Source organism: Sitodiplosis mosellana, unplaced genomic scaffold (assembly GCF_009176505.1).
Source record: "Sitodiplosis mosellana isolate CC-2019 unplaced genomic scaffold, AAFC_SMos_1.0 Smas_scaffold_11, whole genome shotgun sequence".
Taxonomy (NCBI): domain Eukaryota; kingdom Metazoa; phylum Arthropoda; class Insecta; order Diptera; family Cecidomyiidae; genus Sitodiplosis; species Sitodiplosis mosellana.
The window spans coordinates 2,921,860-2,949,612 of record NW_022595253.1 but is presented as its reverse complement, the minus strand read 5'-3'; the positions used below and the strand labels follow the sequence as shown (position 1 = coordinate 2,949,612).

At 37.3% G+C, this 27,753-nt stretch overlaps 1 protein-coding gene across 3 annotated transcripts; it reads right to left on the bottom strand.

Annotated features, from left to right (window-relative positions):
- Window positions 1-3,673: 3,673 nt before the first annotated feature.
- On the bottom strand, window positions 3,674-27,317 carry LOC129567459 (delta-sarcoglycan). 3 transcript variants are annotated; one of them, XM_055444340.1, is made up of 8 exons: window positions 27,205-27,317; window positions 21,503-21,771; window positions 8,183-8,226; window positions 7,513-7,888; window positions 7,279-7,399; window positions 6,845-7,106; window positions 6,595-6,715; window positions 3,674-5,973 (listed from the first exon to the last, which is right to left on the bottom strand). In XM_055444340.1, the coding sequence occupies exons 2-8, from the start codon at window positions 21,653-21,655 to the stop codon at window positions 5,725-5,727; spliced, it is 1,326 nt and encodes a 441-aa protein (XP_055300315.1). In that variant the 5' UTR covers window positions 21,656-21,771; window positions 27,205-27,317; the 3' UTR covers window positions 3,674-5,724. The 3 variants fall into 3 exon arrangements, with proteins under 3 accessions (XP_055300315.1, XP_055300314.1, XP_055300317.1); XM_055444339.1 differs by having other exon boundaries at window positions 27,011-27,308; XM_055444342.1 differs by lacking the exons at window positions 21,503-21,771; window positions 27,205-27,317 and adding an exon at window positions 8,385-8,541.
- Window positions 27,318-27,753: the final 436 nt, after the last annotated feature.

Genomic DNA, 27,753 nt, shown 5'->3' with positions numbered 1-27,753 from the left:
ATACAATTTTAATTAGTGCTTGAGTCCGTATGAATTTATTCACCTATCCTAGTGTGGCTCCTTCTCGGTTTTCTCACCGGCACAGGGTGCATTCGAGAATAGTTGGAATTTGATACTGATGAAATCGTGCCAAATCAGTTTGAATCAAACTTTTCATTTAGCTTTTTTCAAGATTTGATATTGTATTTGGTGTAAATAAATTTCCTTTTTTTTTCTTAAAAACATTGGAAATTTTGAGCATTTTTAATTTTCAATGAAATGAGAATCACGTTATAATTCAATCATATCTCTGATCTACGTCAAATGAACTCATTTCAGTTCTATGTAATTAGAATATCTCCTGTCGTTGTAAATATGAATATGAATATTAAAGTATCAAATTCCCTTCTTCTGCACACCCTGCGGCAATGAAATTTATGATTTCAAAAAATATTTTCTACAAATGTACGAAGTTGGACGATCATCTTATGCGAAGTATATTGTGGTATATGAACGGTGAATGGTTATGCCGCATGGGCTCATAGATAAAGCGTGAAAATGGTGTTGTTGCTATTTTCTCTCTCTCTCTCTCTCGCTTTCGGTTGTTTCCTTACCTCTTTTGGTGGAAATAATGTTCAAATTCATAAATATTTATGGGCCAGCTGGAAAATGAACTAAATGCCGTTCATTTTTGGACACACATTATCCCGGAACGTGCCCACATTCTCAAAACCGAAAATAAATTATTTGCACTGGTAATAAATTGTTTGCAATTTCGGCACGTGAACTAATGTGAAATTAAGTGCTGTATGCAATGGAAAAATGCCTCGGCAACAACAATGATTTTTAAAAAAAATTCGCCATTGATGTGAAAAAGCGATTAAACTTGCGAATTGATGCAATCTAATTAGAAATATACGTGTTCAAAAGGCTTTGGAGGGTTGAACGTGAGGAGTTGACAGAGTGCGTATGTTTTGCCACCATTGCTGTCACAATCTAAAATCGGTCCTTAGACACATTAAATATTCAAATCGAAGAGATTGAAATTATACGATATCCGTCACCGACTATTAATGTGAGAAAATCGTATTCATTTTTCCAGGTGTTGGTGACGATTTATCGCATAAACTTCAATTAATTTCTGAACTAACACATAGCCGTGCGATAACAATAAAACCGTACACTATTGTCGTGCATTCCAATGCATTGCATACGGTGTGAGAGATGGACGGCTTTGCTCGTTTGTTTGCTATTATTTTGTATGAACTATGATCTATAGAAATGATAATGATGGACACAAAAACACGGGCCATTGTCAAGCGTTTCAAGCGGAACGATTATAATATAATGACGGCCTTGTTTATGGCGCGCGTGATTGTTTGTGTGCAACGTCCGATAAAATCCATTCAAATTGATAGCTTTTAAACATGAACAATAATTTGTTTATCAGTTGTGAGTGAATACCACACTGTGTGAACAATTAGCCAACAAAATGGGGATGAAAAAAAAGCGTATCTAAATAATAATTGAGAATGAAAGCAAAATGTCTCAACTTTAAACAATATTTTCTGCCGCTGTTAAGCATCTGTTTCGAGTTATGAAGCATGGAATGAAACAGAAATATAATGGGAATTTTTCCTGTTATCGCCCTTTCAACATCTCTTAAACGTTAATAAAATCAAACAGGGAAATATGCTCCACTTACCCGCTGCTGCGAAGAAAAATGTACACGTCACCGAATGGCAGATAAGACTCATTCATAATTTCCCATTCACGCGAGAACACTTTATGTGCGACGTGATTTTTCTTCTTCTCACTCGGCAATTATTTGAATGCGCGCGCTCATTTTCATTCAACAGTTTAACAAACGGGAGCGCGCGAACGACTGTTCCGTTATCTCGCTCTGCTATCGCCTGAAAATTATTTGCTCTGTCACACAAAGCAAAATCGTAATTCAACGCCAAGAAGTCCACAGCCACATTTTCTCAAACACAATGTTTTCCTTTTGGATTGTGCGGTTTTGTCATCATCAGAAAGAGAAAGAGAGAGAGAGCAATTCTCTCTTGAGAGAAATAGATAGAAAGAGTGGAAGAGGAACGAAAAAAAATCACAGCGAGAAAATATTGCGGTACAACAACAGGAAGTGAATAAGTAAGCGAGACCATCACATTTGGTGCTTTCATCTTTCGCACCAAACGTGATGAAATGATCAGTCGCCGCTGCTGTTATCTACCACAACAGCATTTCGAGTGGATTCTAACTTTGACAAAAGGGACATTCTCCGGCGCATAGCATTCAAATGTGTTGTGAAATATGGCATTTATGAATTAAAATTTTATCGATTCGAATGTTGTTCGAAGAACTTAAATCGATAATAACAATATCATAATTTCGGGCAAAAATAATCGGAGCATTGGTGTGCGCAGCGGGAGTGAGACGAGATGGAGTTGGCGCTATAAACTTTGTAATAATTCAAAAATGTTTAATTCAAAATATTTCCGCTTTATTTGAGCATATCAGGAAATGAACAGGATTTGTGCAATTTGGCTCGAACAAACAACGGCCATGAATGGGCAACGCAAAAATATGACGGAGAAAAACACAAAACGAAAATAATAATAAACAAAAGGGGAAAAAAGTTTGTATGTTTTTTTTTTCGTTCATTCAGCTCGTCTGGTGTGTACAAAACGCAAATCGACAGTATCAGATTGAAAATGCAAACACAGCAACACAATGGCCGAACCGAACCGAATTTATTTGTTTCTCGTTTTTTTTCATTCTCTGTCTGTCTCTGTATTTTTCGATCTCGGGGAAATTTGAAAGCACAACAACGACACAACCCGGTCTCGCTCGTTCTCGCTGCGACTGTGTTTGTGTCGAACAAATTCAGTGGAAAACAATACGAAACTTCGTCAGCAAATTGAACAATTCTCAGTTAATCTGCAATAAAACAGCTGTTACCATTGAATACGCTGCACTCACACACTGACATCCACACGCCGACATTCCAACCACCAAAATGACCAGCAGCAGCAGCAGCAGCAACAGCATCATCATGAAGAACAAAAGAATTAACGATAACCGAAATGAAAACGTACACAAAACTTACAAGAAAACTATATTGCAACATGCACGCTCGATGCATCTAAACAGATTGTCATTTGTTCGGGTGAATTGGTCATTTTGGCAACGATGATCAGCCAAACGAGAGAGGCAAACGAGTGTGTGTGTGTGTGTGTGTGTGTGTGTGTGGGGAGAGAGACTTTATCTAAGTTTGTTGCTTATGAAGGAAAAATTACTTTACAAACCGGTTGGTTATATTGATGGTGATATTACGAACTCAAGCGCTTTATTTTGTTCTTGTTGTTGCTGTAATCGTTTCCAAAAGACAAACAAATCGAAATGGTTTCGGATATCAAATTATTCTGCTTGAGAAATTATCAAGTTTTTAAGTTTGAATGGTTCTTTCGGTTTCGGTCGAAAAATAAGTTTTACCAATTTTCATCCTGGGTTTTACCAATTTTCATACCAATTTTCATCATTCCATTGGAACTCTCTTCCAAACGAAGTTTTCACTCCTTCCTTTACTATACAATTTTTCCAACCAGAACATCATACAAAGAGCAATATGGACAATTTTCGATAACACCAACTAATTTGTCCAAATATGACAACACAAATGAAAATGCACCAATTTCGCTTTATTAGTTATATTTTTATATATGCTTTTTATTAATTACAGTAATCATATAATCATGACATTGGGTTTTAGTGTAATTTAATGTGATTTTTTTTTTTTTGGTTTTTGTTTTTGTTCGTTTTGGGTTTTTGGAAATTGTTAATGGCCACGTGTTATCATATTATTATTATTTCGAACGTACATGGTAATCATGGTGTGTGTGTGTGGCATATAATCGGGTTTGATAGTTATACAAAATGTCATTATAAATACATTTAATTGTACACGTGTTTTTCTCATTTGATATTTTATTTCACTTTTTTTCTACGTTTGCTCACTGTGTCTCTATTTCCCGTTCATCATTTTCTAAATTGTGAATAATAATTTGACTAAATATGATGGAATTTCGCGACCTGTGACCAGCATGCGCGACCATCAAAACATGGTGATATGTGAAAGGGTTTGAAACTGAATCGGGAAAATTGAAATGAAATTAAGCAGTAAATCCACCTCAAAAACCATCATCAATTTGCCCTAAAGCATAGAATTCTAATAGAGACTCTAATCATAATTTCAAATAGATTTTCATAATGACAGACATAAACCAATTTGATTTCTCTCTCTCCTCAACAGAAAAAAAAAAACAAACTAATACGGGAAAACGAGAAAATGAAACTTCAACAATTTTATAATCTTTGCAATTCATTCTACACCTTATTGAATATTCTACTATTATACATTCATTTCAGTTTAACTCTCTATCCTGCCTTTGTGATGGAGAGAATTTCAATAGACAAAGAAAATGCAATATAATTCGATTTTTCCCATTTCTATGAGCAAACAGCAATTCAAATGGCATTTCTGACTAAATCTTTCATCTAAGTTAAGATGATTTAATTTATGAAGAAGCATAAGTTTTGTTTGTAACTCTCTTTAAGAGATTTAATTTTCGAACATATGCACATCGCATACACATACACACACATCGGCATTTAGCATATGCATGAAGTAGTTGAGTGTATTTACAAGTTGTTCAAAGAGACTCTCAAGATATTTGCTGCATAATATGCAGTCGAATCAACACAATCTGTTGTTCCGAAAACTCGGTACAAGATTTCTCTTGCAGCCCAAATTCTCTGGAATTATTATGTTCAGTTGGAAAATGTTTTGAATTTGAAATCTCTCTCAATGTGAATTGCAAAATGGGTTCGGAGAAGGAAAAAAAAAATATAGATGAAACGTATTAGCAATTGTGTGAGTGTGTCTCGTTATTATGAGATTCACATCCGGAGTAAATACACATTGCAACGCATCCAGTTACACTGGATAAACCGTGTTGTTGCATTGACCATTTCAAATATTAATTTAATATACAAAATCGAACAAGTAGCTGAATTTATGTCACTTTACATAATATTTCTACACAGATTTATGCTAAACTGATTTTCATTCCACATCGTTCTGCTTAAATACCAGCGATTCGGCGTTTGCATGCCAGGCATAAAATGAACACATACTGAATGGCTTGTATGGCTTTACATGTTACAGGATGGCAAGTGCGAAATGTAAAAAAAAACACATTCGCTTCTATGCACGGTGCCAACAGAGTACAGTCGCAACATGCGACAACTTTAACATGTTCTATGCTCACCGCATTATGCACTTAAATCGGCGAGAAGAGACCATGCTGTGTGTCGATGCTAGTAAAGTGGAGTCAGGAATTTGGCTAATACTGACATTTTGATATCAAAACTGACCAACATTTGATTATTATGCGATGGAAAATTAATTATTACGCAGTTTGTCAATAATAGTAAATGTTCCCATATTGCAAAAAAGAGCTAACCATTCTGACTCCCTTTTTTCCACGCAAAATTCCCCGAATCGCTGTTAAATGTCATGAATGCATTTGATTGGTTTTGCACTATGAATGTACTTGTTGGATGTGCACTACGTTATTGATACATGAGCTAGATTCAGTTTTGTGTCCATTACATGGTGGCCGTTCCGTATAATTTTAAATAAATTTTCCGCTTACAAGAGTCCTTTTTATAAATTGCATCGAATCATCTGCACACAGTTGATTCATCGCCGGCACAGATGCTATGGGACATGGCTAAGAACAACTTGCCATTCGAACAAGCGCACAGTTGATAGATTTTGTGATGGTGGTGCGGTGGCTGTTGCTGCTGCTGTTGGCCAAGCTGATGGTGATGATCATACGTCGATGGTAGCGCTGACGACGATGATGACGTACCCGCCGGTTGAACTATCTTTAAATTTGGCATAAGAATACTAGCAGAGTCCAATCGAATCTGTTTGTTTGAGGAAGAATAAGAGAAAGAGAGAGAGAGAGAGAGAGAGAGAGAGAGAGAGAAAAAAAAGGAAGAGCAAAAGGGCGAAAAGGAGAGAAAATCAAACGACGAATGAATAAATAGATTTAAATTAATACACAAACGTAAATCGTTGGGATTTCCATGTATAACATTTTCCCATACCGAAAAGGCAATGCATGTTTGCCAAATCCCGGCCATTTTAGAAATTCATAATGCTATCGATAGAGAGAGAGAGAGGGTAGTGAGAGAGAGAGAGAGAGAGAGAGAGAGAGAAAGGGAGAAACAGAGCGATTGAAAAAAAATCGGCTCAAGCATTTGATAGCTCTCAGGTGCATTTGATTGCCCATATTGGAAATGAAAGGAAATGAAAATGTGCAGCAATATTGGCATATCACATCTATTGAAACAAATCGCATAATAGAATTCACATGGAAAACCGATTGAAATTGCTATGGCACACACAAGATTAACTGTCGAATTATCGATTTTCTCACTGTGAATTCACAATGGACACATCGACAATTGGCATGGAGGATGTGGTCATATCGACTTTAATTAAATATGATGCACGTTAATTAAATTAGTAAAATTTGTACTTACACTGCCTTCCGATTGAATACGAATGTCGTTAAGGCAACTGGCATCAATATTGCCCGCACCAGACTTGATGAAAATATCTTTGCCAGCATTTATTAGCAACGATCTGGTTGGCGATTCCAGCCTGTGCTCATCGAATAAATCAAGGAAATTAGAGGCACATGATCAATAATAATCTTACACGATTTGTATTTGTTTCGAGAGACCAATGGACGAAGTGACAGAAGTAATGAAGTGGTTTTTGGATACATACTTGAGCTCTTTGCCCGGTTCGGCTCTTATCAGTGGCGTTTGAATTGATTCTCGAAACACTGCACCACCTTCTCCTTCCACATTCAGCGCATTCGCTCCAATTGATACCTCGTTCTTATTCACTGAAAACAACATTGCGCCATGCGTATCGATAACTTTGAAATGATGTGACAGTATTTCCAACTTGTCGTGACCCAAAAATAAACGGTTGTCCAAACGGCCTTCGTAGTCTCGCGTATTGATTGAGAAATTCTTCGAAGATTCTAACAGAAAAAGTACGATGAAACGAAATTCAAATGAAACTTAGAAACGGTCTGAGTAACACATTTGAAAGAAAATAGCTCTTGAGATTTTGAATAGTTCACTCAATTTCTGGCTACTGTGTCAATTCAAAAATACTAAAATGAGGTAAAAGCACGAGTAAAAGAATCCTACCTATTGTAATTGGTTGACCGTGTCTGGATCGGATTGATGAAGCTCGTAATACATCTAAGAAGAGTGCTTGACCCGATAATTGTAATCCGCCAGGTACGATTTTTAATTGACCCATTCCATCCTGAATGTCGAAGCGCAAATTGAAAAAAAAATCAAATTATGCAAATTAAATCAAAAGCGCGTGGAATAAATGAATGAAAGCAAAAGCAAAACGGGACCAAAAACTCCACGTACCGTTGTGAATTCCATAACTTTCAGTATCCATAAAGTTAACGCTAAATTAACAACTATTAATATCGCTAGACTTAAGATGAGAAAGTAAAGGCATTTCTTTCGCCACCCATACAATCCCAAGTAGAATTCTTCACCGCTATTGGAGCCCGTTGTTCTGGACTGTGCTGCGCTGCCAATCGCCTGCGAACTACCTATTCTAACATTATTGTTTTGACCTAAATTACGATTATTGTTACTAATGCCGGACGATGTTGTTGCCACCGGTGCCGTTGTGATATTGTGCTCGTTCAGGTTCGGATTTAGTGATGCCATTTTTGTTGACTGTGACGATCCCGTCGATCGACTCGTCTGCGGATCATTCTCATTCGGCAAATCTCTGTTGTAACAAAGAAAAAAAACGAAATTTCCATTTCGAAAATGGAACACATAAGATTAAACTGCCATTTGAAAAGAAAGAAACTATTCTAAATGTTTACATTTCAAAATGTATACAGAGATTTATACTACTCTATGTGTACACAGAATCATTCTGAATTATGCTGTTAAATAAATTAAACACTTATTTTTAGATACGATTACTACTAAATATTCTCATCGGAAACAAAACGATTCTCTTGAACATTTGCACATTCTCGACTTGCTACAGCACAATGAATCCAGTTTTACTTACAGTGTGAGAAGTTGCTTGCAGTGTGCATTTTCCGAAGTAAACGTCTGAAATGATAGAAATGCAAAATCACAGTTTGTTTAATGGGGCTTCATATTGCTTTAATTGATGTTTCAAAACTGAACAGATTTTCTTTTTCTTTTTGAGTTTGAATTTTGTTTGTATTTTTGCTTAAAAAAACTTTTGACATAAATCAATCACATACGGAATCACTTTCGTCATCACTTAAAGAATCGATTCTATTTTCATCTGTTAACGACATTCTATTTCTTAATTACTCAAAACTGATTGAAACAATTCCAATTGAAATATCTATCGGTCAATCGATGTACTTCGTTTGAATTCTGTTGAGTGACTGAATCAAAATCCCGTTCACACATACTTTGTGCCGGACAGGAATTCGAGTTTCGATTTAAATATAAAATGTGAATGATAAACAAACACACACGCTCACAACACGTTGAAATGATCAAGATCTCTGAACTGTGAAGCTGTGCAAAGATTTTCATTCGATTACGTCACTGATGTGAAGCGCCGTAGCTGCACGAACGTTGTAACAAAAAAAAGCAGCGTTGATTTTAAACATGCGATTAAGGAGAACGAAATAGTATCTCATTGAGATACAAACAAATCAGCGCCACAAATCCGCATAGAAAAAGACTTGCGACAAAAATAGCTTTATTTTGTTGGTTCATTTTTTGTGTGTGTGTGTTGTTGTGAATGACGAATCCAATTCATTTCACAGGATATAATAGAATGGCAGCTCTGCATTCGAACTCTTCTATTTTCTTTTTCTCGATTTTACTGAGTATTGCGATGCTTGAACGAACTTTATTCAACTTGTTGAAATCGGGCTAATTTATGAATATTGGATTTTATTGAAGAATGACGCTTGGTTTCAAACACAGTTTTTTTTTTTTACAAGTAGGCGTCAAGCCGGCAAAGAAGTCGTTCATTTTTTATATACATTCAAAAATGTGAAACATAAATTTCGTTCAAGACCAAAGGTTTATTTGTAGCGTCTTTACATGACACTTTCTGATTATTGCATTGAGTGGAAAGGAAAGCCGTTTCAACACATGAACAAGAAGTCTTCGATGAAAAAGAGATTTTCAACGTTTCAAACATTAATTTTACGGCAGAAGTGACGATAGCCATATCAATTAAACATGTGACAAGTTGTGCACATGTCATTCGTTAAAATGAAAAACACAATTTTTCATAATTTATTCAAAGAAAATGACAATCTCTATTTTTACTCCTGTTCGATACAATTTAAGTTTTGCGTTCCAAGAGAATGAAACTAAATTAGTGAAAAATCTCACACAAACGAAAGAAAAAAATCTAATTTTCCTTCGGAACGAAAAGAAAAACCATTTCAGTGATTGATTTAGGGAATTTGAGCTCATTGTACATTTATCACCGAAGTTTAGTGTTTTTTATTGCTGTTTCTTTCATTCGAAAAATCTGTGCGTCGCATTATATCCCGCCAGCACTGGGTCTTGCTATCTCTCTCATTGTTTACCATTTTGTGTTCGGTTTAACTTGAAAAATGCAATAAATAAGCAAGTAAACAAACAAACAGCCATAAGAATGGAAGTGGTGTGGCTGTACAGAAAGAGAGTGTGTGTGTCTAGTGGAGAAAATAGTGGCACAAGTACAACTTGAAATGGTTAACGCAATGAGTGGCTGTCTGTATATCGTGTTGTCGTTGGGTAAACATGTTTTTGTTGAGTTGTTCCGTTTAGCATTCAAGACGTGAAAAGTTTGTTGTTTCGTGCATGTGTGTGCATCGAATCGTGCCAGTGGAAAATAGTGACAGTAATAGTTGTTAGAATAATGATGGTAATCGGTTAGGAATCACGGAGAAAAGCGAAGATGTTGAAGAGAGAGAGAGAGTGTGGCACGACGTGTTGTACGTCGTTTTCGTTGTAAAAATGTGCGTCTCCTCTGTTGCATGTGTATCAACTCATCATGTCAGGGTTCGATGCAATTTTTCTCACGATTTTGTTGTGTCATCATCATTGCTGTTGTTGTTGTTATCGTCGTTGTTGTGTTCGCGCCACATTTGCTCACTGTCCTCTGATGCCGGGTGTGCATCATCAACACAAAGCCAAAATGTACATCTTCGAAGAACACAACAAGACGGACGGTGTGTTGTCTTCATAACTTTGGCTTTTGTTTCACTCACATGGCATTTGTGCAGAACTTCCATTTTTTACCGCTGACACCAGAGAGAAAAACGATGGCAACGAATTTATTTGGATTTTCGTTTAACAGTGCAAACTGTGGCAACGGGTGCAAAGTGGCGCTCTGTCATTACAGAAGTGGGTTGGTTGGCATTACACTTAACGACTGCATTTATCCCAACCGAAGTAAACTTTCGAATGTGCAGACAAACTGTAATGAATCTTACATCGTTGGCATTGTTGATGGCACAACGAGAGAAAGGTGTAATAAGAACACAAACACAGTGCGACGAGGACGCTTATACGGACGACATGTGCACAAATAGTTCATCTTAAGCAAATTGAACTGAGAACTTCCACGCAAAAAAAGCGGAAACAACTCCGCAGGAAAAAAATACGACATAGAGATGAAGAGAGAGAGAGAGAGAGAGAGAGAGAGAGAGAGAGAGGGCGAGTGGCAAACAAAATGTACAAGAAAACACACATGAATATGAAAATGTGCATACAGAACGCGCGCGATGGTTTCGATGTTGTTTGCGAGCTGCTGGATTAATATGCAACTGAGAATGTGTCTTAATGTTCACTTAAAATTTACAGCCAAAGTTAAATAACTTTTAATAAACTTATTTTTGTGCACTCTTTGTGTGTCTCGATGTTGAGCGAGAGTCGGCAGTTGCATTTTGCCCGAATTAACGTTCTCGAAATGATATTAATATTTTTCGCAAGTAGACAGACTTTACGAGTTGCAAGTTTGGGTGTGCCACCGTTGCATTTTGTCAGCGTTATGTTTCCGGTTAAATTCATTTCTCAGTTCACCCCGTTGTTGTTTCTTTTTTTTGTCGTTCGTTTGCCTCTTTTTGCCAATGTTCTGGAACTGCATAAGTAAATCGTAGCGAAAGTACTGTGTGTCTCTTCTGCTGACAGTGCCAAAGATACAACTTTAATAAAGTGCTAATTTGGAATAAATTTATTGAAGTTTTTCTCCAGCTACGCCGGCAAAAAAGAAAATCGTGTAAGATGTAAGTGCACCTGCCCTTTTCCAACCCAAGTGTAAACCTCGCAAAATGAAGAGAAATGTTGTTTTCAAAACTTGCGCCCGGAAATATATAAATCGGAAAATATAAGCGCTTTGAAGCGTATATCCTTGATTGATTGACACTTGTGCCAACGCCAAATAATGTTGATAATATTTTTGCATATCGATGGGTGAGGTGCTTCACAAAGCACAAATAACATTTAATTCACTTGATGTAATGCTATTTCACATGTGGCTTGCATCGGAATTATTGTGCATCCGACGAGCACACATATTTCCACACTCACGCCACTTGATAAGCATTATACACGTCCATACGTACCGTTCCTATATTTTCAGTGTGTGCCCTTTTTTATCGGTCACCTCGCATCTATTTGATTGTAATTGTTTAATGTATATGCACACGAGTGTGGACATTTGATAATGTTATTACGTTGTGTATTATTAAAACTAATAAAATCAAGCTATAAATGGCCTTTACCAAACCAGTGGATATTATCATTACACAATTTGACCGCGCTGAGCAACTCATCTATATATGTGCATTGTGCAACGTCCTCTTCATATTAAACCATGGCTTACGGTTTGTATGACAACGTGTGTTGCACATATGTTATTTTGTGTGTTCGCTTTTTGACCGATATTAATGCAAACGAGCTTTGGTGCACAAATGAATTTCATTTGCAGTAATTGATATTTAATTCAATAGCGGCTATTTTTTGGCCGCCGAACATTACTTATCAAATTTTATTTTTGAATGGAAAATAGTGAAAAATTAAAATACGCTTCAACAAGAACTGGTCATCATTTTTGCATGCGGTTTTTTACGATTTCCCTCCCAAAACCCTTCCACCATTTCGCGATCAGAATCAGCTTAGAGAACGAATGAATTTTACCCATTAACATTTGCAATTCGAAAAAGCAACGCTTTTAACGATTTAGTACATGAGCTGAATTGTTATTGATTTTAAATTCAAGTGAAAACGTCGACGAAAGCCCAACAGTGCCACTGTGCACTATGCCCACAAAAAACGCGGTGAAAATAATTAAAATATTAAACAATTAAATAAAATACATGGTGATACATTGAATAATGAAAATAAGCGGAAAAAGGCTTTAATTTGATGAGTGTGTTTATTGGCGTTGAATGTTTTTCAATTCGCACTTTTTATCGGTCGCAATGCCAACTCTTTTTTTTCTCATTTTTTGATTTTCATTTTGTTAATTCATGAAATATTCACATAAATGAAAAATCGACAATGAGAGAGCATGGGTGGTGAGAGAGAGAGAGTGAGAGAGTGTGGGATCGACTGGTGAGCGAGAGAATGCGATGCGAAAACAGCGGGCACACAAAAAGTGCAGTTTTAATTTATTGGTGCTACATTCTTGTGAGTAGAGTTCAGTTTTGAACTACCCATTGAAATATTTATGTAATACACAAGCCAAATATGACAACAAATATTAATAATATGAATATTTTTTTGTCATGGAAAAACACAACTCGCTCTCAACACATGTAACTTGCGAGAATTAGGATGAAATTTTTGTGGTTGTTCAAAAAAACGTTCCAATTTTTCTGAAATGATAATAATCACAATGAAATCGAAAGTAAAAGCAGAATCATTGATTTCCCTTTCCTTTCAATTTACAACACAAATGGAATCGTTTTTATTGAGTAAAATGTGGAAAATCTCTCTGAGAATTTCCATTATTGATTCTTTAAAATCGAAAAGTCTGCTGTAAAATCCAAGTTGAGCCGATTTTCTACTTGAAAATCTTGCAAAACTCCATTATAAAACCGTAAATGTAGCACATACATATATGTGGATCCATTATTATTAACAATTTGTTAATGTTCGAGCGTGTGCTGTAGTAAATATTTTTTTTTCGTTTTCATGTTTTTGCGAAGCCAAAAATTGGGTAGAATTAAATGGTTGTTCAGACAATGGAAGTGGAAAAGCTAAAGTTACTGTTCCAACAAGCATAATAATAATTTTTATTTGTTTTTCCCGCTCACACTCAGGAAGCTGCACATTTCATTATCCGGTTTCATATTTTCATTCCGCATGCACGCAACACGGTTGTTGTTTTTTTCACAGCCGCACATAACACGAGCTATTGATATTTCGTACCTCATATCATTGGTTAAACCGAAAAGGCGGTTGGCAGTGGAACTGTCATTTATTGCATTCCGGAGTTTGTCAACGTTTTGAATTGAATTAAATGTAGCATTTTATTAAATAACCTTTGAAACTAGTTCGACAAAATTTCAAAAAGTTTGCAATCAAATTTTCCCTCCAATTTCGCGCCAAATTGCCTTTAATCACACTCAACCGTCTTTTTTTATCTTCCAAAACTCTTTTAATTCTTTATACTGCAGCCACTTACAAGCAAATGCACGCATTAAACCGACGAACTTGAAACGAAAGCATGAATATTTCTGAAGGACATGAGAGGAAAAAGAACCAATGGCACGGAATTTTATTGCTCAAACTAAAACCCGATGTGACGTTGAGCATTCCAATGTTGCATTCACTCTCTCTCTCTCTCTCTCTCTCTCTCTCTTGCTCGGCAGAAGACCTCTTGCAACACCGATAGAACTGTAAGAATCAACACGTTTGTATGCGAAAAGTCGTCGAGCACACGACACAGAATACGTATATCTGGGGTGAAACGGTAAGTTTGACTTTTGTTGAAATCTTTACTGCCACAAAACTAAAAACAAAGAAAAACAGCGTGACAAAACTTTGAAAACATGAAACACCAAACACTATTAAAATCATAAACTTCATGTTGAAAACTTTGCTGTTGCCATACTCTCTAACTGGTGTACTACTGGCATAGCAGCTGAAAAGTAGAAGCATCCGCCTTCTTAGCGAAACTAGGAATGAAACAATGTAATTCGACCAAAAAGTTCCCGCTCACTCACGAAAAGATTACACTTTGAATTTTTGGGTATGTAGTATGGCTTGGACGATAATTCGAGCTGTGGCATTGGAGATAGAATCGAATTGCCCGTCATCCATTTCTAGAGTCGGTAAGAAGTGTCCAATAAATTGCACAGTGCACAGGCGACAAAAATACCACATTCGTTTTCTCTCTCCGAATCTGAATCTCCCACTCGCTTGCTCTCTGTTGGACTCGGAAATCAGAAAGTCGACACTCGAATCGAAACGGTTTTATCTCAGTTTTGGAATTTAGTATGGTTCAAACCGACACAGCAACAGCAATCCTTCGGTCTTGTACATATTCGATAACACTTTTTGCGCTAGTTGTAAAATTCCTTTTAATAGCCGCGATTTTGGGCAACAACATTAAAGCAAGACGCGCGTACTAAGCAAAATCATAACTTTCATTATGTTCCCGCTATGTTTTTTTTTTGCGGGCACCACCAAAACGATGCGGTGCGATGAGGCACCCAGAAAGTGTCGGTGTGTATACGTTAGTTGTTTTCACTTCACCCTCATTTTTGGACGACATTCGGTGCGCCGCACTGCATACTTGTAACTTGTGTTGCGCTTTTTTTTGTTCTCTCGCACCCATCTCTCCCTCTCTCTCTCTCTCACTCGCCGAAAAATGTTTAACTCGAGCTGATAATAAGTAGCATACTGAAAATTGAGGTAATAATAACAAACTTGCTGGCACCGAGAAATGAGAGCGTAATGAAAATGATAGTAATGAAGTAAAAAATTGCGCAGAGGCAAAATAATAATAAGCATGGCATTATTTACGTACACTTCTGGTGCGAAGAGAAGCAGCTTGTTACAACACTACTCTGCGAAACTGCATGATTTCGTTTTAAATATTTTTCTAGTTGGTTACTCGGTGTTGTAACGTTGTTGCTGTTGTTATTTTGCCCGTCGCGACTATATACCTAAATGTCATGCACGCACCGCTCGGCAAATTGAGCCGACGAAAAAAAGAAGAACGCCAATCGTCGAATGAAAGTCGACTCGACGATAAAGCGTGTGTGTTTATTCTGTGTGTGTGTGTGTGTGTGTGTGTGTGAGTGTGAGAGGGAGAGGGAGAGGGAGAGGGAGAGGGAGAGGGAGAGGGAGAGGGAGAGTGTGGCAACATTGAATTATATTTGCTCATTTTCTGTTTGTATTCTTATTTAAATTTTCTGGTAAAACAAATTATACTTTGTGTTAGAATAAGCGTAATTTATGAAAACCATCCTTCTCCACTGCTCCTTCGTTGGCCAGAAATCCGTAGATAATGTCGATTTGCAGGAAAAAAAAGAAGACTATATTTGAGAACTTTAACATTGAAAGTGTGTGCAGTTTTTCAGTTGTGAGAGAAAAAACGAGATTGAACGAAAATTCAATAGTCTTAGGTCAATGTTCGTAGTAAAATTGTGGAATCGCAACGAAGGAGTTATTCGTTGTTGGCAGAGGTAAACCCAAATCTCCTAATCTACAATATGTCATTTGGCCACCTCTGCTCTTTCTCTATCTCTCTCTTGTTCGCTCGCTCGCTGTTTTTTTTTTACAACGCACTCGTGAAATCCATGCTCGAAATTCGAAACATGTTGTAACTACATGTATTCACTTAAGTGGAATATCCAGCGAATGTGGAATACATAATTTAAAAAATCGGGAAAACAGCTGGTGCATTATCAACACGGCGTATTGTATGCGCCATCGTTTTGTGCTTTTTTATCCTCTCTCTCTCGCTCAGTTTTTCGTACACGAACAAGCGATGCTTGTCTACCAAAAATTAGCATTGTCTTGAACATTTTGCAATGAAAACCATACACAACACACACTTATTCACACGCTAAAAATGCGAATCCATTTGGCGCTTTAATCTATGGAAATGCATCGGGTGTATGTGCTGGTGTATTTCAGCCAGATTCATTTTGTGACTAGATGATTAACATACACATATGTTCGCTGTGTTCAGATTTTGTAGAAAGGTTCATTTGCAATGAAATTAATTTGACTCGTGAATGAATTTGAATTTTTCGGCGCTGGTTTGGTGTTGTTGTCAATATACAAAACAGGCGAAATCTGTTTCCGTCAAGATGCGATTGTTTGCATCATTATGGAAATGTGAAATTGGAGCAGAGGCAGTGAAGGCAGGCCAGCGGCAGCGGTAGCACAGAACAATCTCAGAGCACATTGTTGGCGAAATTCCTGACATTCCACTCAAATTGACTAGTTCTTCATTACACGAGGAGTTATGCTCATTACGCAAGTGAGGTTACGCAAAAGTTCACAATGGAATTTCACAAACAAGAATAGTATTCATTCACAACTGGCGGCCTGTAACTAAACCGCTCGACATTTTTATGCAATTTTTTTTGCGTCGCCTTTTGATTTTGTATGACCGAAAATTACAAATACGATAGACAATGGATGAAAGAAATTGACGCTTCGTCTATACGATTAAATGAGCACTTCATCATTTGTTTGTGTTCATTTCCATTCATTTTTGTTGCATCGTTCACCACTGTGTTCGTGTATGTTGAATTCAAAGGCTCGAACAGCAAAACAAAAAATGAACATGAAAGAAGAGAAAAAAAGAAATGCACTCGCCAGTGTTAAAGTGTGAGATTAAAAAAAAGCACAACAATGCAAAGATGCAGAACATTTCGGCCGAAGAATAGGAACAAAAAACATTAAATTGCTGCCTCGGTGTAATTTGCAATGCGATCGAGAGTCAGCGAGTGAGTGTAACACGAAAAAAAAAACTGGCGGTATGGTTTCTTCTTTTGTCAACGACTAATATGAATTTAATAGTCGTCAACGTGAGTGTGAGGGGAGGTAGAGTGAGAAGAATTCGTTTTTCACCCGTGAACCATGAAGAATTGTGAGTGAATGTGTTTGGATGGAGTTCGCTTTGATAGAGAAAACCTTTGTACCTGGCGTCGTTTGTTCTTTGTTTACTCTTTCCGTTGTTCTCTCGAATGGCAGCAGAAACAACAACAATAACAGCAACCGCACAAGAAAAACGACTCTCATCGTTGGCGATGGCGGTATTCATGATTTATTTGCGCAGCACAAAAAAAAAGCCACCAAACGAACGAACGAGCGAACGAAGAACGATGAGAGAAAGCCAAAGCGTTTGTAATGCTAATGCAGTCCATCTTTGTGCCGATTCACCATATGCACAATGCACGAACAAAACCAAATGAGTTTTTGCCATTTTTCCTCCAACGAAAATATCGCCTTTATGGTGGTTAATTCCGTCTTTTTCACCACAGTCGCTCCAGGTTTTATTTTTCAGTCGCTCTATCCGTTGCTCTTGCTGCTGCTATTAAATGATGTCGAGCACTTTGTTCCAGCGGTTTTCACTGTTCTAATGGAACTTTTTAAAATTTTTATGCTTGGTGCACACCAAAACGATACGCTTCGGAAATGTATCGTTTGGCAAAAATGTGTCTTTGACTTTGGTATCCGACGGTCAATGAAATATAAATACAAGACGAAGGTCACAAAGTTGCATAAAATGAGGCGAATCAACCAGTTTTCTCTGCTCTTTTTCGCTTTCGAAAGCAAACAATATGGCCAAGACCACATTTTTTAATTATCAACTGTTGGCCTATATTGTAAAGTGATCCACAAAATGTTGCACAATTTTGCAATGTATTTTTAGTATTTGATAATTTCAGTAGCGAGTGAGAGAGAGAGAGCAGATGATAGCCTAAGCACTTGTCACGAAAAGTAACAATTTCTCTTCGGCTTCCGGTTTTTATGTTGTGAAAATTAGGCATGCAACAATTTACCGCACACACATAGTGACACACATGGAAGCCCAAGAGCGGGCTGGCATTCGCCAAGAGACATGAACCATATATGGGATACATCGTTAACGGCCAAAAAGAGCTGCAAGACAAAGACGGCACATGCAAAATGTGCCACTTCCTCGCCAACTAGCAAATGTGTAGCTGTGCAACATGCATGCATGAGTCATATATTTTATGTTCGAATTATGGCGAATTGCGACAATAGCATTCTCATATCATACCAGAAAACTACTGTGTGAATCTTCTCTCAGTCTCTCAATACGGAAAATTTTCGCTTTCACGGTCTCCAGATAGCTTGAAGTCTCTGCCTCCATCTCTCGCTCTGCGTGTGTGCATTTTCTTCTTTTGTTCATAGACACACACACACACACAGTTTGTCGCTCTTTTGCCGCTTGTTTACCGGCACCAGTAGCCATATAATTTATCTGCCGCATCTATTTTGCTTATGCAGAATAGTTGATGTGTCAGTTTAAAGTTAGTGCCGTTTGGCTAAAAAGCTAGAAAATAAAGGAGCGCATATTCTCATTTATTCCCCGAGTAAATTGTACCGTCTCTCTCTCTCTCTCTCTCTCTCTCTCTCTCTCTCTCTCTCTCTCTCTCTCTCCCATTCTCTTTTGTGTGTGCTTGTGTGTGTAAAACGTCTCGAGCAATGAAGTTTGTTATTGTTTTCGCAATGCATCTTGCTGAATGCGATCCATGGCCAAACCGGAAAACAGTTCTGAATTATTCGAAATTTCCTCACACACACTGAATAACACTCACTCACCCATTCACTGACACAAAGTGCGAGGGAGAGACGAAGATCTAGCAAGAGAACCAGAGAGGGACAGAGCATACGGAATTTTCTTGTAGTCAGTTTGTTACGGACGCTCGACACAAAATTTATGTCACAGCACAGATTTTCATTTCAAATGTTATCGTGATGCATAAAGATAGAGATATATACGTGAGAGAGAGAGAGAGTGCGACGTTGTCGAGTGCGAGTGCACATTTTGAATATGTCATTGGCTTTCTCAATTTATGTACGTAGGGAATTTTCGGTAAGGAAGTCAAAGAGGGTGAAAGTATGCATGGATGCTTAGTGGCCACTTTTCCATATCTTCCTCTTTCCTCTCTCTTTCTCTTCGTCCGTCTTCCACTCGCTCGTTTGCTCCTGCTTGGTTACTTGAACGCATTCAACAATAAATCGAAACATATCAAGTGCGACGCTCATTTAGATATGTTGAGCGTGATCAATGCATCAGCTTTTCGGTATTTATTACGGAAATTGGAATTTTCTACTGACCGTCGTCGTCGACTCGACACACGGAGCACATGTAATTTGCGAACATACATACACTTTGAAATGTTGTGAACTAGTTGTTGACCCTCAATCATAGCTTTTTTTTATCGCATTTACTACTCAACTATATACTTTCTTCGCACACTAGGTACAACAACTTCGTGGACAGTAAGTGGCAAAAGTGCATTAAATTTTGCACGAATTTAAAAGCGATAATAGAATTTTAATTCAACACTTCTCCATTTTTTTGTTTTATACCATAAAAAAAGAGCTGGCAGAATGCCGCGTGCATATTTATGGCATTACACCGACATTATAACCGAATAATTAGCGTTTATCTCTCATGCTGTGCAAATTGTAATGCATTTTTAAATACTTGCAACTTGTACCGAATGCTGAGTGTGTGTATGTGTGTGAAAAGCTGTTTTAACTTGCAAATAAACTCGCTCATTCCGCGGAACATATAATTAATTAAAAGTTTGCATTAAAATGTGTGCACAAACGATGTGCCACTTTCGACAAAATATCAAGCATCCTCCAGGTGAAGTGTAGAACAAGTGGTAAGGTCTTTTTTTTTTTGTTGTTGTTCTTGTTGTTCACGCTCAAGTCAACGAGAATTGTTGAGCATATTTTCTTTTCTTTGCTAGGCTTGCCGCTCCCTTTCGCTTGCCCTTCAAAAACTTTGCATACATGCACCGAATTGATGAAGAAACTTTTAATTACGGAAGAAATAAATGTCAGCATTTAAGCCAAATGTTTCACGTGCGAAAACAAAGCGAGAAAGAAAAAAATAACTATTTTTGTTTGCTTCCATTGGGATTTATTCTGCACAAACGAAATAAATAAATTGTTTTGAATAGTGCGCACCTCATTTATTATTTATTTTCATTTGCCTTGAACGATTTTTCTTATTTCCACTTTTTGCACTTGAAATTCCGTTATTATTTTTTTTCATTTTCGAAGTGTGAGCATGAAATATACACTAGACTAGGTGTAGGATTTTTCATTTTATTTCTCGCCTGATTTTCAATGAGCAATCTGGTTCGATCAAAGACTGTTGTTCATTTAGTATGAAACGGAAACGCTACCACACGGCATTGCTTAAATTTCATTCCATGTTGAACACACATCGAGCGCGTCGAATCAAACTGAAAAAAGCGCAAAAAACCGATCACCTTCATGAAGTAAACGGGGAAAAACGAATGTGGAGCTCAAAACCCAGCCAAACAATGGTGAATTCACGCTCGTTGAAAGCGATAAACACATAACCCTTCTGTTCAGCAGTCCAATTATTGTGTTGTGCCGAGTTGTGACTGCAATGAAATATTTACCGGGCGAGGAGGGAGTCGAACATCGAACACAACCGACCAAACGAAATTGTAATAATGCGCGAAAAACAAATTAAGATCAAGATAACACACAACCAGCAAAAATAGATGGATTTAAACGGAAAGCACACATCGCGAGTGAGCGCTCAGTGCACGTCGCTATGAATGGCCAAAACAAGCAAACGAAGAAAATAAAATTCGAAATGAAAAATGTACCAGGGAGCAATGTGAATATGGTCGAAAGGCATGATAAATATTGACATTTATTTGAATTGAACGAAAATGAATACGCACCAAGACCATGGCTTATCGTTTCGTTTCGTTTTAATTTATGGAATTAGAAACGGGCAGTAGCAGGCAAAGACGGTTCATCGAAAAACCGACAATCGAGCCTGCCAAGTGCCGTTTGTTGTTGAAACGGAAATATTATTACAAGTAAACATCAATAAAATTAGCAATGGTGACGGAAAGCCATTTCGGGATATCTAATGCTTAGGGTCATTAGCAACGTAGAATGAATTAAACGATTAGCCTCAAACCAATCGATTCTTATTGAAAAGTCAAATCGTTAACACGAAAAAGGGGGAAAAACCAGAGAAAAAATTCGAAAAAAGTCGTTTTCATTGACAGAAGGAAAAAAACCAAAGAATTATAAAAAATCTCCCTTTTTGAGTGGCAAAGAGTGGGAAAATAGGAGAAAATCGATAGAAAAAAGAGAACAAATCAATCGTACTTACATTTATTGGATTCGTGAGTACGCTGCCGTCAACGAATGACCAATTCAAGTTGCGCTTTGCTGTTGCCGATCGGCTGGATGTGCCGCTTGGTCGTGGATATGTTGGAAATTCACTTTCATTGCACAAAATCGACGATTGAAATGCATGTTTCATTTTTAATTCATTTCACTTTACAATGCACATTACCCGAAAAAAACCAACGAAACTTTTTCAATCAAATCACTTTGGCTTCCATTACTGTTACACTGTTGTACATTGCGTCGCATTTGCTGCCGAAACAAAAGTAAAAATAGAAACTAAAAATGTGGAATAAAATTTGATATATTTAGAAAAACGAAACGGAATTTTTATTTCAATTTCAAAATCAGTAACAATTTTGCAACAAAAGTATTTTGCTTCATATTTTGTTGGACAGAGTGAGCAAAATTTGGAAACTGCAACGGGCTTTCGTCTGAGGGAAAACTTTTGAGCAACGGTTATTTAAGTGCTGCAATTTACAAGTGAAACATTGAAATGTGCGCTTGGTGCGGGTAAATTGTTTCTCTGCCAAGGATAGTTTTAGTACAAACCACTGTAAGAGTCATTGTCGGTCAATAGCCGGTTTGTTATTCTTTGTTCTTTTTCCCTCTTGTACACTCTCCCTCTCTCTCTCTCTCTCTCTCTCTCTCTCTCTCTCTCTCTCTCTCTCTATGTGTGTTTGCCAGAGTATTTTTGGCAATTTCAAATACGTAGTACATTCAATGTTAATCGCTTTAAATTGCTTCCCGGAACATTCCCTTAACATTGAACACCATCGTCGTCGTCGTCGCCATCGTCTCCATTTGCATTCTATTTTTAATGATTCTAATAAATTTGCTCGTTCATTCTAATTTATATGAGCTGAAATATTAAGTAGCATCTTCGATGCAGTGAAAAACACCAAACGAACCAAACAACGACTAAGGATACTTCGTATGTCTATGTGTGTGAATTGTTTCGAAGAAAAATTAAATTCCTTTTGAAATAAAAGCACAACATCGTGAATGAGTTTCTAGTTCAAGTTGAAAATACACGATTTTACCACTGTAAACATGAACACTGCTCTTTCCACCCTCCCATCGGTTCGTTTGGTCGCTCAATAAAATTCGAAAAATGGCTTTCGGAAATTGTTAAACATTTGTAGCGTCATTTTCACTTGTCATTTACATTTATCACGCACACTTTTTATCGACTTAAAGTCGAGGTTAATGGCAATCGGAGACGCGATTCGCTCATAAATTGAGTAATTAAAATTGGTGACATTCAATTCATTACTTAAATTATAGTTATTGAAAATTGCTTGATATTTCTCATTTTTATTGCATTGCACCGAACAGTGTCTGCGGAATGGGGCACAAAAAAACAAATGCGGCAGCTAACAAACAATCTATTTATGGCACTGGCAATTAGCAATAAAATATTTGCATAAAAGAGAGCAGCAATTTGTGGCAGCAATTTGTGGTTTTCGGGCAAATCCAACGTAAGAAATTTATTGAGAAAACGGGCGGAAATTTTTTCATAAATATAAACTGGCTGAAGAGTGGTGAATGAGAAGCTGTCTATATTGAGTGTGCCTTAACAAGCGACCGCTAATTGAGCAATTAAATCGAATTTGCTGTGAAAGTCTATCGCTCTATGCACTTGTTCTCTGTTTCACTCTCTCGATTTCGTTTGCCAGTCAATAACCAATGGTTATTGTGTGTAAGCAGCACTTCCGAACTTTAACTACATGCTACGAATTTCAATCGGAACGTAATTCGATTGTGCTCGATTTGCATACAAAAAGCTGCGCCGGTTCGAATGGATCGACGAGAAACGTGTTTTTTTTTCGCTCCATAAATTGTTTTTTTCGCTTTATGTTTGTTCTCTTTTTGTTTTCCATCGTGTTGGCGAAAAACGATTGCAATTCGCATCGGCAAGTGTCAAAGTGGAAAGCGGCTAACACAATTCACAGCATCTAAATCTAAATATAGTCGATGGTCGAATGGAAATGGCTAAAAAAATCATTTCAGTTTTAATTTAATTAAATCGCTACGAAGCGTTCGAACAACAAACAGGGAAAAAAAATTGACGGACACATACACACAAACAGAGGCAGTTTTTCTCTCGTTCGCAAAGATGCCGAAGCAATAATGGGCTGTATTTGTTCTCTGTTTGTTTTTTTGTTATCTGCTGCTGCATTCGATAGCGATTCAAATGTGAGAAAACGAATAGTCGAGGGGTGAGAGTTAGGCAGCCAGTACAAAGCCGCTTTGGAACAGAGGCAAACGAAGAGAGAATGAGAGGGAAAGAGAGCGAGTGAGTAAGTGAGAATCGAATCGAAAATGAAAAACGGCCAACTGAAAAGTACATTCAATCGTGATTTTCCATCGTAATCTATATTGATTCAAGTGAATTTGCATGCATGCACAGTGCACATGAAACGTACAAACAAACGTGCGATCCACGATTCCGAATCAAACGCACACACACACACAGAGGGAGAGACATAGGCTCTTGTGTTCTACGCTCACTGTGTCGATAAATAAATTGAAAAATGCATATTTCAAATTTAAATCAAGCAATAGACAACGTAACGAAATGTCGAATATCATCGTTGTGTGGTCGACGACGACAACGGGACAAAAAATTCGTGCTCCGATTCGCAATACCGATCGCGAGAGGTAGAGAAAGTAAAAACCATTTTTTTGGTTTGAAAAATCTGTAGCCGAAAGAAAATTGTTTCGAATTACATGCGGAAAAATGGAATTGCAGCGACGAAAGCAAACGGTGTGTGTATCAAGTACGGAGATAGCCGTCTGTTGCTGCTGGCTGCTGTTGAACAGTTGTATGAGCCAGTGGCCAACAGGAATTTACCATACATATTGTTCGCATTACAAAGTCCAGGGAATATTGTTTACTGTAACCAGAGAGCACGCAACACAAACCGTATGATTTATTTACCTCTTCAGCACAAAATCTAATAAAAATCACAAAAACATACGGAAAGTATAATAACCGAACGAACACGCGCGCCTGATAAACGTCAATAAAACGAACAAAAATGGTGTGAACAAAAGGGAAAAACGAGTCGGAGAGAAAAACTGCGACAGATTAAACTGTACAAATTATATAAATCTAGAAATGGAAGGAACTCTCATGGAAATGCAAAACCCAAATAAATGTTTCCATTGAAAATTCGATGAAATATTTTTTTTTTTTGCTTCTGGTCGTTTTGCTTCTGGTCGTGTTGCTTTCATTCAGTTGTACACATTTTTCCGTTTTATAATCAGAATACTATTTTCAATTCACACACAGTTTTATGTATTCGCCTGTATGGTGTGTACCTATAGTTTTGGTTGGTATGTTTTTCAACCAGCGCGCTACAATTTGTACCCCAAAAATTGTGCGCGTACATCATGTGCTTGTCATTTATTGCTTTTCTTTCTGGTTTGTAACGAGTTCGGTTCGTGTGTTCAGCTTTTTGTTCTTTTGCTGTTGCCGTTGCCGTTGTTGTGCCATTCATTTTTAGTGCATGTTGTGTATTTATTTAATTTTTTTTCGCCTGCATTTCCTTTTTATTTTCAAGTTTACTAAACACCTGTACAGGTGAGAACGTGGTCGATGGCCGAAATAGCACACACACACACACCGAGAGAAAGAGAAAAAATGTAGCGACCGTATTTTATATCGTTTGTGTACTGAAAATTGCTGTGTGAATGGCACGCATTGGCAAAAATTTGTCGTCCGTCGCATTTTATTGATGCACCGAGTGGAAACTATAAATTTGTAAACGGCTTTTTTCTCTCTGCTGCTCGGACGCTCTTCTTTGTTCACAAATAAATATTTATATTTGTTGCAAAATGTAAACCAACATAAAAAGTAACCGATAAACAAAAACAAAGTCTAAAGAGAGAGAGAGAGAAAAAAAATTGTATAAAATCAATATGTTGTGTGTGTTTTTTTCGCTTTCGGGCGAATGCGGGGAAAAAAGCGATCGGACCGAATGCGATTTGAAGTTTTCGGCTCAATGGTATTAGTTAAAAGCTTAAAACTTGCCTCAATATAATGCGAATGCCATCGACTACATGCATTAACTAAACAAAATCATCGGTTCTCACTCACTCTCTCTCGCTCGCTTGGTGGCGATTTGATCGCTTATCGATTTGCCAAAAATTTGGTGCACATTGTGCAATCATACTCCGGTTAAAAATACACACAGAACACGTATTCGATTTTGGTAGCATGTTCGAGCAAAATCCAATTCGGACACGACGAATAGAGAGAGAGAGAGAGAGTAGCAATCGGAAATTGTTGCAACAAATGTGTACAAGTGGCCCGAATGTTTTCCCGAAAACCGAAATTATCGTAATTTTAAACATACGCATCTGGTTTACCGCGCACATTTACCAAACCACGAATTCAACTAAAGTTTTTGGGGATGTTTCAAGGGTCGCACACTAGTCCGGCTTTTATTCCCGTGTGAAAGTCAAATCAATAACCAAATCGTCCAAATAAACCAAATAAACTCAGTACACGTCTCTATCACTCGCTGTGTGTGTGATCGGTTTGAAAAACCAATTTCGTTATTTCACTTTAAGCGTTTTATTTTTCATTAAATTCTAAAATTGAGCCAAACATTGATATAAAAATGGCACATTTTCTCTGATTTCAGTTGGCCGAACGAATTTTTCGCATTTTTACAAATCAAATGTGGTGATGCAGATAACACCTAAACGGCATCAAATTGATTGTGACGAATAATGAAATACGATGTTGACAACATCCAAAAACTATTCGTCCCAAGTTGTGTTGATCCAAAAACACTGTCTATCACGCGACAGCAAAAAAAGTACACATATTTAATGTGATTGCTCGTTCGTTGCAATTATTCAAAAAAAATGTCATTGAAAGCATGGCGATATTATCGGGTATTTTGACTGAAGATAAATAATAAATCAATTATTTGGGATGAACAGTTTTAACAACGACCCACAACAACAACAAATTATATATTGCACCAGTACAATTTCTCGTTCGGTGAACATACGGATCCAAATACCAGGCCAAACAACAACAACCAAAAAAATGGTCGGTTAAATATTGTTTTCACGTCATCATCAATGTCCAGTGAACACCAACTTACACTGATTTAATTATGTGAAGCCAATAAATTATAAATGGCTATTATTTTCGATGGTCGATGGTGTGTTTGTCGCTTTTCATTCTCTTCTTTCGTTTCGTTTTTATCGCTCAACTAATTTGTTGAACAATTTTGTGCGCAATATTTTTTTTACAGAGAAATTTGTTCGGATTGATAATTTGATATTCTAAATTTGCCAAAAAAAAACCATCAATAAAAGGACAACAATCAAAGCAAATACGCATGCAGTTGATTTTATTCGAAATTGAAATAAAATGATCCGTTTGTTTAACACCAAATTTGCTACTGGATAGGCTTGAGATAATCGCGCCGTTTCCCCGCGTTGATATAATCGCATTCAAATTTACCCGTTCGGCGAAATTTTTTAAATGGATTTATGATATGCCAATTATTAACCTGACTTAATTAGTATTTTTGATTCGGATAAATTTTAATTCGAGGTTTGTATTCGCGTTTGTTGACATTTGATTAAAGAATAAAATTCAATTTGCTTAACCAGCGAATTAAATATAGTCAAATTTATTTTTCGGTTTTAATTTACATTTGAATGATTGTTGATGCGTTAATTTTTTGATTTAGACACCTTTATTATTTATTTCGGGTCGGACGAAACTACCGAAAGCGACCGCTCTGCTGCACTCTTTGAATCGTACTGATTTGGACATTCTCAATCGATGTCGAGCATACCAAACGCACTTCTTCGAAGCACACAGTTTCAACCGAGCGCACCAAGAGTCATTGAAATGAATTTTGAACGCTGTTGCAGAGTGGATGCAGCCACCGAGCCACACTTATCCCCACACACACACGGAATTCATTCGAGCGTTCATGTTCAACGGAAACAAGTTCCACACTTTGAGTGAAACGCTCAATTTATTTACTCATGCCACGTGCATTTACAATCATTTCCCCTCTTTCCACCACACGCTCTCATCCCAATGCCAGTTGAGTTGCTTTCCTATTTGATTAGATTTGCCACACGAATCGACGCTTTCGTCTTACACAATGTGAGCGGTATCACATCCCGCTGAACCGAGTCAGAGCATTTTTTTTACATCGTTGAGTATTTGTTGCTACGAATGGCGTGTCT

Coding starts and splice junctions, on each gene's coding strand:
- LOC129567459 (XM_055444340.1), bottom strand. CDS start 21,655: ATGAAACATGCATTTCAATCGTCGATTTTGTGCAATGAAAGTGAATTT. Junction 7,889..8,182: donor TGCAAGCAACTTCTCACACT/GTAAGTAAAACT, acceptor TTGTTACAACAG/AGATTTGCCGAATGAGAATG. Junction 5,974..6,594: donor GTATTCAATCGGAAGGCAGT/GTAAGTACAAAT, acceptor TCAAACAAACAG/ATTCGATTGGACTCTGCTAG.